A 15,724-nucleotide genomic window follows, 5' to 3' on the forward strand; every position below is an offset into this window, starting at 1 on the left:
CAGAAGGCTCAGTTGGAAATTCAGTTCACACTGGGTTTCCATGGGATGAGCTTCAATGATGTCAGACTTCCAGTAGATCAGGCTGACCTTAAATATTGTGCCTGTATATGTTACCATTCTGTCGAGGGACTCAAATTTCCTGATTTCACATGGGCTATCCCACAAAAACTCGAGTCACCATCCGATCTCATGCCAACAATATTCGCCATTAACATGGTGGAGAAAACAACAACATTCAGCGAATGGCTAATACGTGAACTACACAAAGTCGCACCAGAGGAGATTGACATACCTGATCTCGTCTGGCCATTCCATGCTGAACACAAGGAGGATCGCAGCAAGATACGGTTGCAGCTGGTGGCTGGAACAATCCATTATATTGTTGCAACCATTTGTGCCAATGTGGAACTCAATCTACCTGTTCAGCATGTGGTGTGTGTAGACTTGCCAAAGTCTTTCGAGGAGATGACACAGTGGGCAGGTCAGGCGAGTCAGGATGGTAGTGGTGGGATGTTTGTTGTTTATGGGCCTGATGATCTGAAGATTACAGCAGAGATGTGTGATGGATCGACCAAGGATGGGACTTATGTTGGCGGATCAGTAAAACGGAAGCCTCTAACACAAACACAAGTTGCCACACGTCGGGAGTACCAGGCCAAGGTTGCACCAGGCCTCGTCACATTCTTTAATCCACCTCCTGATGGCTGCCAAAGATCTGTCTTCTGTGCATATTTTGGTGATGCATTCAGCAAGCCAGCTATCTGCTGTGAAACATGTCAGCCCGATACTCTCTATTGTGATGAGGGTCTGGTGAAAAGTTACATCACCGAAAGCGCATGCAGGAAAACCAACTCAAAAGTGACAATGCTGCCTCTACCAAAAGACCATCCGAAAAATTTTCAAGAGCTCTCCAAAGAACAGAAAGCCAACGCACTGGCCCGGCTTACTGCCTGGCAACACAGTGCTTGGTTCATGCATCCTGAATCACTGCAACAAAATTTTACCCCGGGTCATATCATGAGTAACGGGGAGGTCAAAAAACTGACTGAACAGCTACATTCCTTCACAATGGAGCCGAAGCTGTCCAATTACTTGGCAGGCATGAATACAGTCTCACGCATGACACTGTCCCAGCGGGAGACACTGTGGGATCTTATCCAGAAGTTGAATGACCAGTATGCAGCACAAAACCAGAGGTGTGAGTTGACAAACAAGGCCAAGAAAGCAGCAGGGAAAGGTGGTGCTGCAGAATGGCAGGGGGGAAAAGGCAAAGGAACAGAGGGAGAAACACCGCAAGTCTATGCGAGTTGAGATATATCAATGGTGGAAATGGTGACAGGGCCATGCATGATCAAACTCACTGAGCGTGCAAGGTATAGTCTAGATGCAAAACAGTGAAATATCATCAAATAGATTCTGTATATTTACAATCATTTTTGATAAAAGTGCTTATGTAGAAACTTTTGCAATGCTCCCTCTTCGAGCTTTGCAGTTCCTCGCTCGATACCATCCATTGCCAAAAACGACTGGACTCAGCCAGGTTGGTAAATATGGTGTTGCTGTGTAAGATAGGAGTGGCCAAGGTAGTTGATGTCTGTCTGGATATCAGCCTTCGAGCACCCAGAATATATGTTGCTGAGGCCAAATTTTTGCAAGATTGTCTGCCAAAGTTCTTTCAGTGGCACAATGTTCAGTGCAACAGCCTCACGTAGAAAACTGGAATCGAATTTTGCCAGGCGACCATTGAAGACCCGCTTAAGCCAGAAGTTGTTGTGTTCTTGAAGTAAATCTTGTTCGTAACCCTCGCCCCCGCCCAATGGACTAATGACATAGTTGTTGAAAACCGCATCCTTCATCTTTTCGGTGAAATGAAACCATAAATCGAGGGCTTGGTGCAGTAACTCTTCACCATAATTTGTCGCACCAGCCCCAAAGAACCAGACATGAAGCCACTGTTAATTATATATCAAGGATAGAAAAGATGAGGAAAGGTCAATGCAACGCACCTTAATGACCTCAAAAGTTCGACCAATGTCACTATCTTTTATACTTGATCTAAATTCCCAGTATAGTAGCATGTCCTGGTAGAGAAGTATGTTGTTGAACAGGAGGACATCACCACCCGTGTTTGTGTTTGGGGAATCTAGGGGGGCACTATCATCAAAGCAATCCAGATTCTTGTGGTCCTTGCTGCGATGTTGACTCTGACCAGCTGGTAAAGATGATACTCCATCCTCACCATTATGATCAGCATCGCTGCTGTCATCTGAGTCGTCAGGGCTCAAGCTCACCACAGCATTCGGCTCCTGTGGTATTGGGTAGAGGGAATCGCGTGCAGGATCAATGTGTCATTGGAAATATTGGATGGAATGTTGTGTGTCCTGATGAAGTGCCATGTAAGTGGATTGTGTCGATGTGAACATTGCAAAAATGGTTTGGGCCACATCATGTAGCTCATCAAAGGTACAAGTCTGGAGAAAGTGGCCAGGGGACAAATGGAGATTAAGCTCTTCTATTAGGTGTGGTGGGCGATTGAGGTTGGAAATGAAGAGGGATGATTCTTTCTGACGAAGGACGGCTCTGTAGAAAGAAAAGGGGTTGACACGTCAGAGTGATTGACAATAGCTGGATCATACCTTGCATAATGAAGAGTCATTGTTGCAAGGACAGTTTCTACAAGCCTTTCAGCTGGATAAAACTCCGGGTCACTGGAGTTGAGTTTGTGTCTGAGTTTTTCCACAGCGACGTGCAAACTGGAGTCACCCTTCATGGTGCTTGGAGCCCAGTGAAGCTGGAAGATGCCTTTGATGAAAGCCCACCTCATGTGCCAGACTCGTACCCAGTCGTTTTCGCTCCATGGACGCACACAGCGCACTGCAATGTGGAAATGTAACTAAGTAACTTTTGAATTCAATGTAAAGTCACGTTCTGCTTTCAATACAAAGAGTCACATGCTACGGGGATAAACTCAAGTCCGATCACCTACTCCGAAAATTTGCGCGCGACACTTCGCTCTAACGACTGGTACACATTGGCAGTGGCAGTACACTTAGGCATTTGCCGAATTTGCTGCCCGATCCCTCTTGAGCCCACTTAGCCTCAATCTCCATGACTAGCGCCCTAAACAGCACTGAAAAGGTCTTGAGTTTCATGAGTAGGGAGGGAATCTCACTCTCTACTTTGCTTATCACAATTTGTGCCTCAACACACTACAGCGACTACCGACGGAACCTTAAGAATGATCTAGGACAACATCCCGATCTCAAGGAATGGATTCTAGATATTGTACAGTCGATGTATGAGAAAGAAATGCAAGACCTTTCAGATAAGGCTGCTGGGCTTCATATGAGCATCTCTAGGATGCGAGCAGAACAGCTTGAGGCCAGCCGGATCAGCATGCTGAAGGTTACTTTCCAACAGAAGGCACCGATCTTATGGAAAGCCATACATCAGCTACTAAACACCGATGGAAAACAGCGCAGACAGAGAAAATATGGAATTACCAGGGATGCCATGGTGACAACTGAAGTAGGGGGAGAACTTGAGGAGCAATTTGGGGACAATGACCACAAGCGCTGCAATACTGCGGTAAGAAATAGTCATTTATTTGATGTGGTGAGTACTATAGCAATTTCCCTAAGGCCAAGGACTTACCCTTAACAGAAGACCACCATCATCCTTTCCATCTTGATCCACAGCTCCAATGACAAATGTAATGTGTTACAGACCAAGCATGCATTTTACCTTGCAGCATCCAACGCATCCAGGTCCGTCTGACAGTGGGCTGCACACATTGGGATTGCTGTTTTGCCCACTTCCATCGAGAACTTACGTGAGTCACTTATCAACAACCAGAAACAAACCAATAAAACCCTTGGGGCAACAAGGGTGGTCAATATTGCATACAACAACTGTGACTTCAAGTTTGGTGTGGGGCAGCCGACTGATCTCAACGAGAAGACGTTCGAAACATCACAAAAATCGGACAGGCAACTAGAGCAAGGTCCCCTGGTCCAGAGCACTCCGGAGGCTCCAGAGCACCTGGGAGCATCTGGACCATGTGGGAGCGCCAGTCCGATTTTCGTGATGAAGTATCACTACCGGACTGTTCCTCAACATGCACAATGGTGTACTACCCATAGATCTTGAGTATGCAAAATACTTGTGGGAGCGGAGCCCTAACAATGAACTAGGAATTAATCCATTCCAAGGTATGACTGTTATGGAAATGGGAATTTCCCATTTTAGACTCTTATGGGTTCTGTATCACATGATTTGTATAGTAATTAAGTTTATCGAATCAATAATTAACCAAAAACCCGCTGTGCTAACATCTGTTACACCACATGTCAAACCATCTGTGAAACCACCTGTAAACCATTATGTCCAACCCCCTTCCCTATTCCTGCACCAGAATGGACAAAAATGGGTGCTTCCGGCCCCATTTTTGTAACAACGACATATGAGGATATTTTCCCCAAAATGTCTGCAGGCCAGCGACTGAAGGAACATTGTCTGTTACAGGAATGGAGTCTCTCGCGACCGTGTCAACTGAACATCCACCATGGCGGGTCCTCCTTCTCCATATCTTCCCTTCTCTTTGTTACCTTCTCCCCGCTACCCCCCTTTCTACACGTTCACTCCGTGCTAAGCTTTCCCTTATCGGGTTTTGGTGCTGGCCGGAATATTTATTCTATTTCACGAGATTTCTTGCGATCATTTCTTATTCAATAGTTAGCGTCACGTTTATGTACGGCAAGAGCTGAAAAGACGGAACCTAACGAATAACACACCACCCTCTGCTGTGCAACAACTGTAAACCTCCTTGTGCCAACACTGTATCGTCTGTGTAAGATTGTGTATGTCTCGGTCATCGTCTATATGGGTCATCCCTGCCAAGGTTGACGACTCTAGCCACGGATCATCGAGTTCGTGCGTGACTCAACTCAGGTATGCGTGATCACCTTTTGCTGCGACTCATGTCGTTCGCCCAGGTACTGGGCCCGCGTCTGTCTCACCTTACGGTGAGCATCTGGTTAACTCTATGGACGTATGGGTATTTGATACAAGCCCACTCCCTTCGTCGCCGGTACGCTCTCGCGAGTGCCAAGTAGCCATCGAACCCACCACATGTCGTTCGACCTACGAACGACTAACTCCTCTGTCACCGGTACGCTCTTACAAGCGCCAAGTATCCATTGACACATATACAGACCGTCTGCCAGATGAACGGTCTCATACCTTGTTGCCGGTACGCCCAACTGGGCGCCAAGTATCCGTCAACCCAGCCTCTGGCAGCTCCCTCAAGGAGCTGGAACATCACTCGTTGCCGGTACACCCAATTGGGTGCCAAGTACCCGTCAATCGATTCTCAGGAAGCTCCCTCAAGGAGTCGCTATCTCACTCGCTACCGGTACGCTCCCTCGAGCGCCAAGTACCCGCTAGCCCTATGTCCTCGACTAGTCTCGTTCAGGATGTTCTCTCAACCTGTGATCCTATACACCCGCGCACGGTATGCTCACGTAACGAGCGCCAAGTATCCGTCGTAGCAGGCTCCCGTTCACCACGAGGTCTCAGCTTTCTGTCAAAAGCTCCACGGCCATCGGATAATTCTAATTGCACGACTAAACCGCCCTACATACATGAGGTGGACAATTCTAAGTCGTCTATAAGGACGGAAAGATGTGGGTTACCCTCAACCCATTTCTTTAACATTGTCAATGGCATATCGTGTCGACATTCATTGAGGAATACCTGCCTGAACTACGATCAGGACTTGGGGAACCACCATATGAGTTCCAGCTTCACCCCGAAAAAACATCATACACAACTGCTGAAGCGATGTATGCTAAAGCCTCAACAATAGATGGCAACATTGAAGCCATCGCATCCCTGCTGGAACAGAGCAGGATAATCAAGGACGCGATTTTTGAGAACTACGTTGTTCTTGTGCATGGAGATCTTGGTGTTATAGAGAAGATCGAGACTATAATGCGCTCAAGGAGAATCGAGGAGGATTGGTATGAGCGGCTAGGCTTTCTCTTGCCAATACCTGGACTGTTTCACATACGAATGGCGTGTGTTGATGCGATTAACCGGATCCATGGTTCAACACCGGGAATGCGTAATGACCCAAATGGGCTTTACAAATATCTTATGACCCTTTTTCCAAATAACACTGCCAAGCTGAATCAGAAAGTCCCCCCCTTCCGCATGATGAACGATGGGATCGACTATATTCTCCGTGTTGCAATACTCAATGCATGGAAGGAAGACATGGGTGGGGACATTGCGGGATTCCTCAAGTCCAACCCAACCCTGGATGATATCAAACATCACGCTCAGAGCATTGCCTCCAAACAGTTTCAGGCCAGCCACTTACATGAACGTCATCGTCATGATATGGAACAAGACCAAGTACGAAATAACCAAGTATTATTTAACTGTGATGCAATGTATTACCGCATCCTCGTTCATGCAATCAACTATGGCATGGTTGATATCATTCTTGACGTCCTTGCCGTGTGGATTCCAATCCTGTTGAGCTGTGGGAAGCATAAGTATGCTTCGTACCTTGCAAAATTCCTTGCTAGAGTGAAGCAGTATCCTGAGGCGTTGTGAGCAGCCGTCCTAAAATGCTGGTTGTGTAATCCATCCGGAAGGAAGGGTGGGTTCCGACTGATAGATTGGCTGGTGGAATTAATTGTCAGGGGACATAGCGTAAGCGGTTCTCTGTTACCCTATCGATATCGCGTAAGACTATATCACCGCATGTAGCCGCATCGGCCCTCATATATCGTAAATCCCTCACCTTCTCCTGATCCGACTCTGCCCCCTGATCCGAGTGTTCCTTCATCTCTATTCACTTCGTTTTCTATCGGATCATTGTTTAGTTCCTTTGATCCTATCTCTTCCGATTGATTGATGTCACTCGTGTATATAGCTCTATGTGCCGCTGAGGGTTGGAACCTCAGCTTTGTCTACGACTAGGTTTTCGGGCAATATTCGACTCGGACTGACGAGCGATCCCTGACATTAATGAATTTATATACAAAGGTGCGAAATACTAATACCAATCTATCTAGTTGATGAAAGGAGTAAGCGTCTTCTAGGTCGTGTATGCAGGGTCCGGACCTGGAAAAACAATCCAATATATAATCAGTCAGTCATCAATCATTCAAGCATATCGATCATGCATTGAGGAAATTGAGGATGATTACTGTGTACCCGATAAGACCATGCGCCACACTGACCCAGACATGCGATCTAGGTTAGAGGCTATGAGTGATGGATTGTGGAATACTCGGCCACATAGAAAGGTGAAGGGAAGGAAAGCAGGGGTGATTGTGATGGATCATTATCAGAAAGGTCTTGCCAAGTATGCAAGGAAATCAGTGTGGGGATCGATGGAAGATGCGGATGATCAAGAGATGGGATCATATGAAATTGACTCACCAGACTTAGCCACCTAATCATGGCCATTGTCGGGTCGCTGGTGATGTTGCTGTTGTACTACTCGATTGATTCTCCTTATTCTTCGATAATGATGGACAATGGATTTCTGGATGCAGTAGGAAATCAGTCCAACTAGACATAAGCAAAGTTAAACACGGTGACTTACTAACATGTCCCTTTTCCCCACAGTGACCACACTGGCCGAGCCCACAAGATCGTGCTGAAAGTTAGCAGATTCTATTGTTTAGTACCTTGTATGCAAGCAATTGACGCAATGGGGACGCACTATTATGGCCATGTCCTTGGCAGTTGGAGCAAGTAATTTGCTTGCGCACTCGCCTGGATGGCTGAGGATCACTGCTTGTGACCGGTTCCAACTGATCAGCAGTGGTAAGGGTCGGGTTGGACAATGAATCAGAGAGTGTGGTGGCGTGGGAGGGGGGGGGGAATACAGCATGAATTAATGAGAGAAGTGCTGGGGCATAGTGCTTGGCGTCGTGCCAATCAACAACTTCACAAATTCTTCTTGTGTTGCGAGTTTGTTTTTGTGTGCCAAGTAGACAATATCGTTGATGATCTTGTCTGGGAGAATGACCCAGTCACCGATGAGCAGATCATCCTGTCACCCTGGGTACCGCTGTGAGAACTCAATGGAGCTCCACGCACAAAGGGAGTTAATGAGTGCCTTGGACTTGGCCAAATCTTGCTCATACTTGCTTTTCACATATTGGAAATGAAATTTGGGCAGAGGCCCCTCCAGTTCAGCCTGAAACATCCCTGCAGTGACTTCTGGATTGTGGAGATCACAACAAGTGGGGGGTTCACTGATGTTGCAACGCTTGCAACATGGCGGAATTTTTGCTGTTGACAGGGGTGTGAAAATCTGACTATTGTGAATTGGCGAATCTCATACCATTACGGTCATTCCCGAAATGGGCGCTCAACACCTTACGTCAACAACCATGGCGAACGTCGCTGGAGGGGAGGTAATCCACATTCACAAATGCATCTATCCCTGGGTCTACATTCATACTATTTATCCCTCTTGTTTGATTTGTCTTGCGCTTCTTAAAGTTCGCTTGACCCTTTGTGGCGTTTGATTCACCAACAGTGGCTAAGGAGTTGGGTGTAGTATCGACTGCATGAAATTCGTTCATCTTGTCAATAGGAAGCTTGCTGACAAGCATATGCATCCTTATTCCACTTGCCAGTTCCAACAGCCAGGCCATCTTCGGTCACCATCCCAGTGACATCTGTGTCAATGCGGCTTCATTCACCATCCGTGTCCGGACTTCCAACCTCTGTGTTATGTTCTGGTATTGCACCTTGATTTGTTTCCTGTATCTGTTCTTCATCAACCTCGGCATTATCAAACTCGGCATTGTCTGGAGCATCGAAGTCACTGGATGGCCAAACATCTGGTCGGGGTAGTTGGGCAGGATCAATTAGATCATGCAGTTGGAGGAGTTTGTCAGCTAAGTCCAAATCGTTTTCTTGATGAACTTCATCAAATTTGTGGTCCATTAATGCCATGTTCTCTTCCAAGCTTGGACCACAGATTCTTTTGGGTGCTTGAGCTTCCTGCACTTGTGCATCGGCTTTACGCTTGCGAGACTCTGCAGCCTTCTGGGCCCTTTCATCCTGTCGTCAACGGTTCTTCTCGAAATAACTTTTTGGGGCAAGGAGAATGACGATTGCATGGATGTCTGGATTCCTTGCCACACGACTGAACCACTGAGTCAGGGTATTTAGATTATCAGGTGGGCAGTATTGAACTAATCGTGTGACATTGTGCAGATCGTGGCCCTATGGGGATGGCATTAGAATTTGTACAATGCATTAAACCCTGAGGTCAAACCAATCCAAGTGATTCCGTGCTGGTGATGCCGATAAGCTTCCCATCCCTAAAGTCCTCCACCACTTTCAGCTTGTGCTTATCAGACATTCCAGAATGGATCCAAATGATTTTGTGGCAGAGTGCTTTACAGACTCGTGATCGTAGGAATTCTGCACTGCGTTTGGCCTCATCACGAGAATTACAGTATACAACAAACGATTCTGGCATCGGGTGTGACTCTTCCAGGTGAAGTGGAATGAGGAAAGCAAGGTCATAGTAAGAACTCTTACTATACTCCATTTCCTGCACACAATAATGGAGATTTGGCCGTTCATTAGATCGACGCAGCCATGTGGTCCCATTGCCACCACTTGGGCTTATCCATGGAGCCATGCCAACCTGCCCAAGTACTTGAGAACATGTCTTGGCATCCAACGTTGCGGATGTCATGTTACAAAAATGGGGCCGGAAGTGCCCATTTTCGTCCATTCTGGCGCAGGAATAGGGAAGGGGGTTGGACATAATGGTTTACAGGTGGTTTCACAGATGGTTTGACATGTGGTGTAACAGATGTTAGCACAGCGGGTTTTTGGTTGATTATTGATTCGTTAAACTATATTACTATATAAATCACATGATACAGAACCCATAAGAGTCTAAAATGGGAAATTCCCATTTCCATAACATCAATGTTACAAAAATGGGGCCGGAGGCGCCCATTTTCGTCCATTCGAGGTGCAGGAAGAGGGAAGGGGGTAGAGGTTGAGCTCATGCGATTTTACAGATATTTTAACATATGGTTTAACAGATGTTTTCACAAGTGGTAGTTTAGGTGGTTAATAATTGGATAAACTCTAATTATTTACATATCATGTGATTTGGGTGTGTGCAGGGCCCATAAGAGTCTAAATTGGGAAATTTCCCATTTCCATAACATGTCAGGTACCACTGGCATCGGTGATGGAGGTATGCATAGAGCCATGTTAGCTCTTTGTATGCCGCTTGGAAAGATGACCACTGGGCCACACAGTGCACCTCATCCACAATAATGCGATTTATATTGCTAACAAAAATTTTGTTCCTCCACAGCGGCTTCAAGAGTGCCCCTCGAAGCAAGTCAGGCCCAAGAAAAACGAAATTATATGCCAAGCTTTCAATCTCCTATTTGGCGAAATGAGTTATGATCAAAAAAGTATGTGTCTTCACTGTTACATACCTTGACAACTTCCTTATTAATTGTCTGTGCTTCAAGCGATATGGCAGTCAATCCCAATTGTTGTGCACTATCTCTGTGCTGGTCACCAAGTTTTTTTAGAGGCACAATTCCAAAAGTGACACCACCTTTTTCTTCTTTGAACAAGGAGGGGAGGAAGAAAATATATGTTTTTCCACTTCCTGTAGCGGCAGTAGAAACCAAGTCCTTTTTAGGCTTCCAAAGCAAAAAATGCACAATTTCAGCCTGGAAGTGGCATGCTCGCTTCTTCCATTCCCGCTCACTCTTAGCTATGATGAAATCAACTGGGGGTGGCCAGACTGAGTGTGTGTGCCTCTCTGAGGAAGGCATGAGGAAATCTGAGAGTGCAAGCTTGGAAGGCAATGTAAGTGGGCTCAAGAGGGATCGGGTGGCAAATTCAGCAAATGCCTAAGTGTACTGCCACTGCCAATGTGTACCAGTCGTTAGAGCGAAGTGTCGCACGCAAATTTTCGGAGTAGGTGATCGGACTTGAGTTTATCCCCATAGCATGTGACTCTTTGTATTGAAAGCAGAACGTGACTTTACATTGAATACAAAAGTTACTTAGTTACATTTCCACATTGCAGTGCTCTGCATGCGTCCACGGAGCGAAAACGACTGGGTACGAGTCTGCTCATGTGCCATAATTCCGTCAATACAAGTGCAAATCTCTGAGAAGTAAACCAGGAAAGTCCACAAGATGTATGTCGCTTGAGGGAACGGAGCTTTGCAGGGGTTGAGCAATCACCAGATATGGAAATCATCCGGCCATCCAACTCCTCTGGCTTGACTCCAAGTTGGCACACCAAGAGGTCTTTTAGAACTTCTCAATTCCCAATATTTTGCGCTTCATCATAAGAACTGGTCTCCATTGGGTAATACTCAGTCTTCTGAATCTTGACAGGTGTCAGGGTCGTGCGTGCTCACAACAAAGGATGCCCCCAAAACCAAGTTGATAGCAAAGCTGGGGGACATGCCCACACCAGCAAAGGATATATATGTACACGGTAGAGATGGTAACTAGCCAACTAACTAATAACCAGTAGAAGCGGATCAAAGATGATAGAAGATCACACGGCATCATAACCGATACCGTGTGACCAGATCAAATAGAAGATCAGAAGCGGAAAAGAAGAAGAACCTGATGGGGATACGGGCCATGTGGCACTGTGCTACTTATGCTAACGACCCGAAGATGTGCCCTGACAACAGGATGCTTTGCAAAATGATGGCTATACAAATGTTGAACAGCACCACGATGTCGTTCGAGGCCAGGAAGATATTCAAGAAGGATCCGAAGGATATTGGTGGCTCCAATTGCGGCTAGATGGTCAAATTGGATGTCACCCCAGATCTTCTCGTAAGTGATCCGTTCCCTTCGGACTGAGGCTCGCTGTCGTTCATATTCAATCCCGTCAAAGGCCCCCTCTGCCACATCATGCTGGATAATGAGCATTGCAGTGGTCCCACTTTCTAGTGATGTGCAACTGTCGAGTGATGGGCGCCATAAACAACGGTACTGATTGAGATTGTTGTAGACCAGATGAACTGAAACTTTGTTTTCCACCAGTTGGTGCCCTAGTGCTTTTAGATTTGCCGATGCACCCTCAGCTGCCATGTGAAGTCGATTGTGAGTCGTACTGTGTGCAACAATGAGACCAATTCGACTCAAAATTGAAATTGTTGTTTGGTTGGTGTTCGTCCATCAGCAAAAGTCCGTTATGCTCCAGAGCATCAAGAGTGGCTGGAGCATGTGGGAGACAAAACAGCAGATTGGGCACTCCTGGAGCCAATAGTGTTCTCCTGGGAGGGGGTTCAGGAGCAGCTGGGAGTGGTGAGGAGTATGCAATGTGCCAGGAGCAGTGGGAGGAAAATTTTGGTCTTTAAAAAGTTGAAAAAAAAGAATTTTGGGAAAAAATCAAAAAAAAAATTCAGGAATTATAGTGCCTTTAAAGTGCTTTCAGGACATATAATTATTTGCGAAATTGAGGAAGAAATGATGGAGAAAAATGGAAAATACTTTCGGAGACCCGAGAAATAATGAGAACTGAATTGATGGGAAAGTCTGAAAATTGAATAGGAAAGTGAGGGGAAGCCTTGTAGCATTGTTATTTTCTGCTGTTCTGATTTTTCCTGATTGTTCTTGGTCTCACTCCCAGCTGCTCCTGGACCCTCCCAGGAGCTTTCAGGAGCTTTCAGGAGTATTGAGGAGCAGCTGAGAATGAGACCAAGAAGAATCGGGAAAAATCAGAACAGCAGAAAATAACAATGTTACAAGGCTTCCCTATTCAATTTTCAGACTTTCCCATCAATTCAGTTCTCATTATTTCTCGGGTCTCTGAAAGTATTTTCCATTAGCTGCTCCTGGACCCTTCCAGGAGTATCCAGGAGTATCCAGGAGCGGCTGGGAGTGAGACCAAGAAGAATCAGGAAAAATTAGAACAGCAGAAAATAACAATGCTACAAGGCTTCCCCTCACTTTCCTATTCAATTTTCAGACTTTCCCATCAATTCAGTTCTCATTATTTCTCGGGTCTCCGAAAGTATTTTCCATTTTTCTCCATCATTTCTTCCTCAATTTCGCAAATAATTATATATCCTGAAAGTGTCAGAGACCAGATTCGAGACGAGGGAGTGTCTCCATAGCGGAGGGCTTTGGCCTCAGTGACTTCTGCCAAGAGCGCTGTGCCTAGTGACACGTCTGTGCCCTAACTTACTGACTGGCAATCAGAACTGAAGGGGGGGTAACTCTAGTTGATTTTACTACTGGGGTGTAACCTATGTACAAGTGGGATATATATATGGTTACAGCAAAGACGGGTCCGCAATTGGCGGAGCCGAATGGAGCGGAGCTAACAGGGTTTAAACATTAGCCAACTGAATATTACCGACGAGTCGGGTCGCGGGGTTAGCGGAAAGGCAGGCGACAACCCAGAAACGGAAAGGAGGGATAGGCCCGAAGGTGGGCTCTGCAGGGCAGGCGAGTGTATTGCCCAGCGGAGGCGGGAGTGCGCTAGCGGACGTCGGAGCTGTCCGGAAGTCTTCGGGGCTCCGTACTTAGGGAGGTGTAGGTAATAAATTGAAATGAGGGGGTGGTGACCATCGAGGGGTACCGAGAGGATTGCGGAATATGGGAGCTCCGAGGTTAGTGAGGGAGGAGCGGAGTTAGACCGGAGGGATCGGAGGGACTGGAAGTCGATGGCCGGGGATGGATATGACAGAAAGCACTTCAAAGGCACTACAGTTCCTGAATTCTTTTGATTTTTTCCCTAATTATTTTTTTTTTCAACTTTTTAGAAGTCCCTATTTTTCAAATTTTCCTCATTTCCCTCTATATTCCCCCCTCATTCTCCCCTCATTCTCCCCCTCATTTCCCCCCTCATTTCCCCCTCATTTCCCCCTTCATTTCCCCCCATTTCCCCTCCTCCATATTCTGCAAGCCCAAAAGTGATTAAGTTGCCAGATTAATCATATATCAGGCCATAAATTTTGATTGTGTATTGGTGAGTCTCAGTGTCCTTGATATATAGTATAGTGCTTGATCTAAATGTTAAGCAGTGTCTTGTTGTGTTAGCCTTGTGGTAGGAGGTATTCATGGGAATCTTCCCTCTTTTTTCCTTTTGATTTTCAAATGCTTCAGGAGCTCCCAGAAGCTTCTCACCCCTATAGACTTTGAAGCATTTAAATTGTATTTACTGGACATGTTTGTGCACAAAGCAATGCTCCATGCCCTCCTGGGAGTGCCCTGGAGTACCTGGCCAACTCCAGAGGAAATGAGCTGTTCCTGGACCAGCCAATCTCCTCCTGATTCTCCCAGTGCTCCCCATACTCCGGAGCACTCAGGAGGATAACAATTTTTTGCTGATGTCGCAAACATCAACATGCCGAGAATCGATTGAATGCGATTGATTCGCTGATTCCCAAAGCTCAACATCATACATAGTGCAATGGTACAACCCTAGGAAAATAACAAATGTGCGTGGATCCATTATTTTATTTTGTCATCATGAAATCGAACTCACAAGGCACGGATCTCGGACATGATTTGAACCTTTCCCATCTCTCTTCCCGCTTGCTGCATGTCCCTTCAGCGACATCGCCCTCTCATCGCCAACAGCAATTGTTGTTAATATTGTCCAAATGACTGGCGCTCTTGTCATCATCACCCGCTGTGTCTCCTCCACAGAGAACTCGTTTATGGTCTCCCATGAGAAGCCTTGCTTCTCATTGTCCAGGTTGCGTAATGACGGCTCCCTTTGTAGCTGTCCGGTCTCCCACTGAACACACTCGATAACTTGCTCAACAAAATACTTCTGGAGTGCCTCAAATGAGCTATCGGTAAATACTCGCGACTTCCTGACACATGGCACATTCACATTCTCCTCGGACTGGGGGAACTTCACTGGGATTCCATATGAAGGTACACTATGCGTTGGCCTGTCCTTTCTTCCATAGCGAGCCATTGGGTGTTTGGTAATCGCGCGTACAAAATCTAACGGTCGGTTTGACTTCCTCTGGCCTTGCAGGAAGCACATTATCTCGGTCCTTGTGGAAGGGCTCATGTCCTTCTTGAGCAGCTCATCCTGGTCCACGATGGTCATCAAGCAGTCCCCAATTGTGAGCTGCTGAGCGCGCAAGACTTCAAAGACAACCTCCACTTTTCTAGCTAGGTGCTGCTTTCTATGTTGTTCGGCTCGGGTTGAGCGACTGACCCTCGAGCTTCCGCAGACCTCACACATAGTTATAGGCCGATCACCATAGTCGGACATGAGGTTAGGTGCTGAAGCTGAACTGGGCAACATCGTAGACCAAGGAGACTTAGGGTACCATGTGTAGGAGCCCGAGGTTTGGGTAGGGAATGCCGCTGGGGGTGGTGACTGTTGAGTTCCAAAGCCGAGTCCGAAAGTTCCAGAATTCATCGAGGGCATTGTTGGATCCAATGATCGGTGGTCATTCACTCTGACCCTCTTGGACGGTGAGAGCGGCTCAATGGTGACATGTGGATGAGTCGAGGCTGACACTTTGCGCTCAGTGGAAGGTGGTCGGCCCCGCTGTGGTAAGCTACCGGGTGTTGCATTCTCATTTTGCATGGCTATGTTGTGGTAGGATTGGATTATTAGTGTAAGTATTTGGCGATTTAGAAAATAATCTTTACATGGAGATTTTAGAGATTTTTGTCGTGATGTATCAGATATGCG

The 15,724-nt window shown here is 46.4% G+C and overlaps 4 protein-coding genes across 4 annotated transcripts; 2 read left to right on the forward strand and 2 right to left on the reverse strand.

The window, feature by feature from the left end:
• Window positions 1-3,150: 3,150 nt before the first annotated feature.
• On the forward strand, window positions 3,151-3,707 carry EI90DRAFT_3126422 (uncharacterized protein; the record flags this gene model as incomplete). The annotated part of the gene is made up of 2 exons (XM_039063917.1): window positions 3,151-3,588; window positions 3,642-3,707. The coding sequence occupies 2 exons, from the start codon at window positions 3,151-3,153 to the stop codon at window positions 3,705-3,707; spliced, it is 504 nt and encodes a 167-aa protein (XP_038914130.1).
• Window positions 3,708-5,841: 2,134 nt separating this feature from the next.
• On the forward strand, window positions 5,842-6,621 carry EI90DRAFT_3017874 (uncharacterized protein; the record flags this gene model as incomplete). Its single annotated transcript, XM_039057155.1, has 1 exon — window positions 5,842-6,621. One exon carries the CDS (start codon window positions 5,842-5,844, stop codon window positions 6,619-6,621), a length of 780 nt encoding a protein of 259 aa, XP_038914131.1.
• A 2,568-nt stretch (window positions 6,622-9,189) lies between these two features.
• EI90DRAFT_2819648 (uncharacterized protein) lies at window positions 9,190-9,640 on the reverse strand (the record flags this gene model as incomplete). The annotated part of the gene is made up of 2 exons (XM_039053564.1): window positions 9,190-9,261; window positions 9,314-9,640. Coding segments are annotated over 2 exons (399 nt in total), but the record flags the coding sequence as incomplete, so codon positions are not given.
• Window positions 9,641-14,530: 4,890 nt separating this feature from the next.
• EI90DRAFT_3155957 (uncharacterized protein) lies at window positions 14,531-15,724 on the reverse strand (the record flags this gene model as incomplete). The annotated part of the gene is made up of 2 exons (XM_039066029.1): window positions 15,682-15,724; window positions 14,531-15,618 (listed from the first exon to the last, which is right to left on the reverse strand). Exon 2 carries the CDS (start codon window positions 15,614-15,616, stop codon window positions 14,531-14,533), a length of 1,086 nt encoding a protein of 361 aa, XP_038914133.1. The 5' UTR covers window positions 15,617-15,618; window positions 15,682-15,724.

The sequence above is a fragment of the Cantharellus anzutake genome, assembly GCF_015039405.1.
Source record: "Cantharellus anzutake strain C23 chromosome Unknown EI90scaffold_37, whole genome shotgun sequence".
In the NCBI taxonomy this organism is placed as follows: domain Eukaryota; kingdom Fungi; phylum Basidiomycota; class Agaricomycetes; order Cantharellales; family Hydnaceae; genus Cantharellus; species Cantharellus anzutake.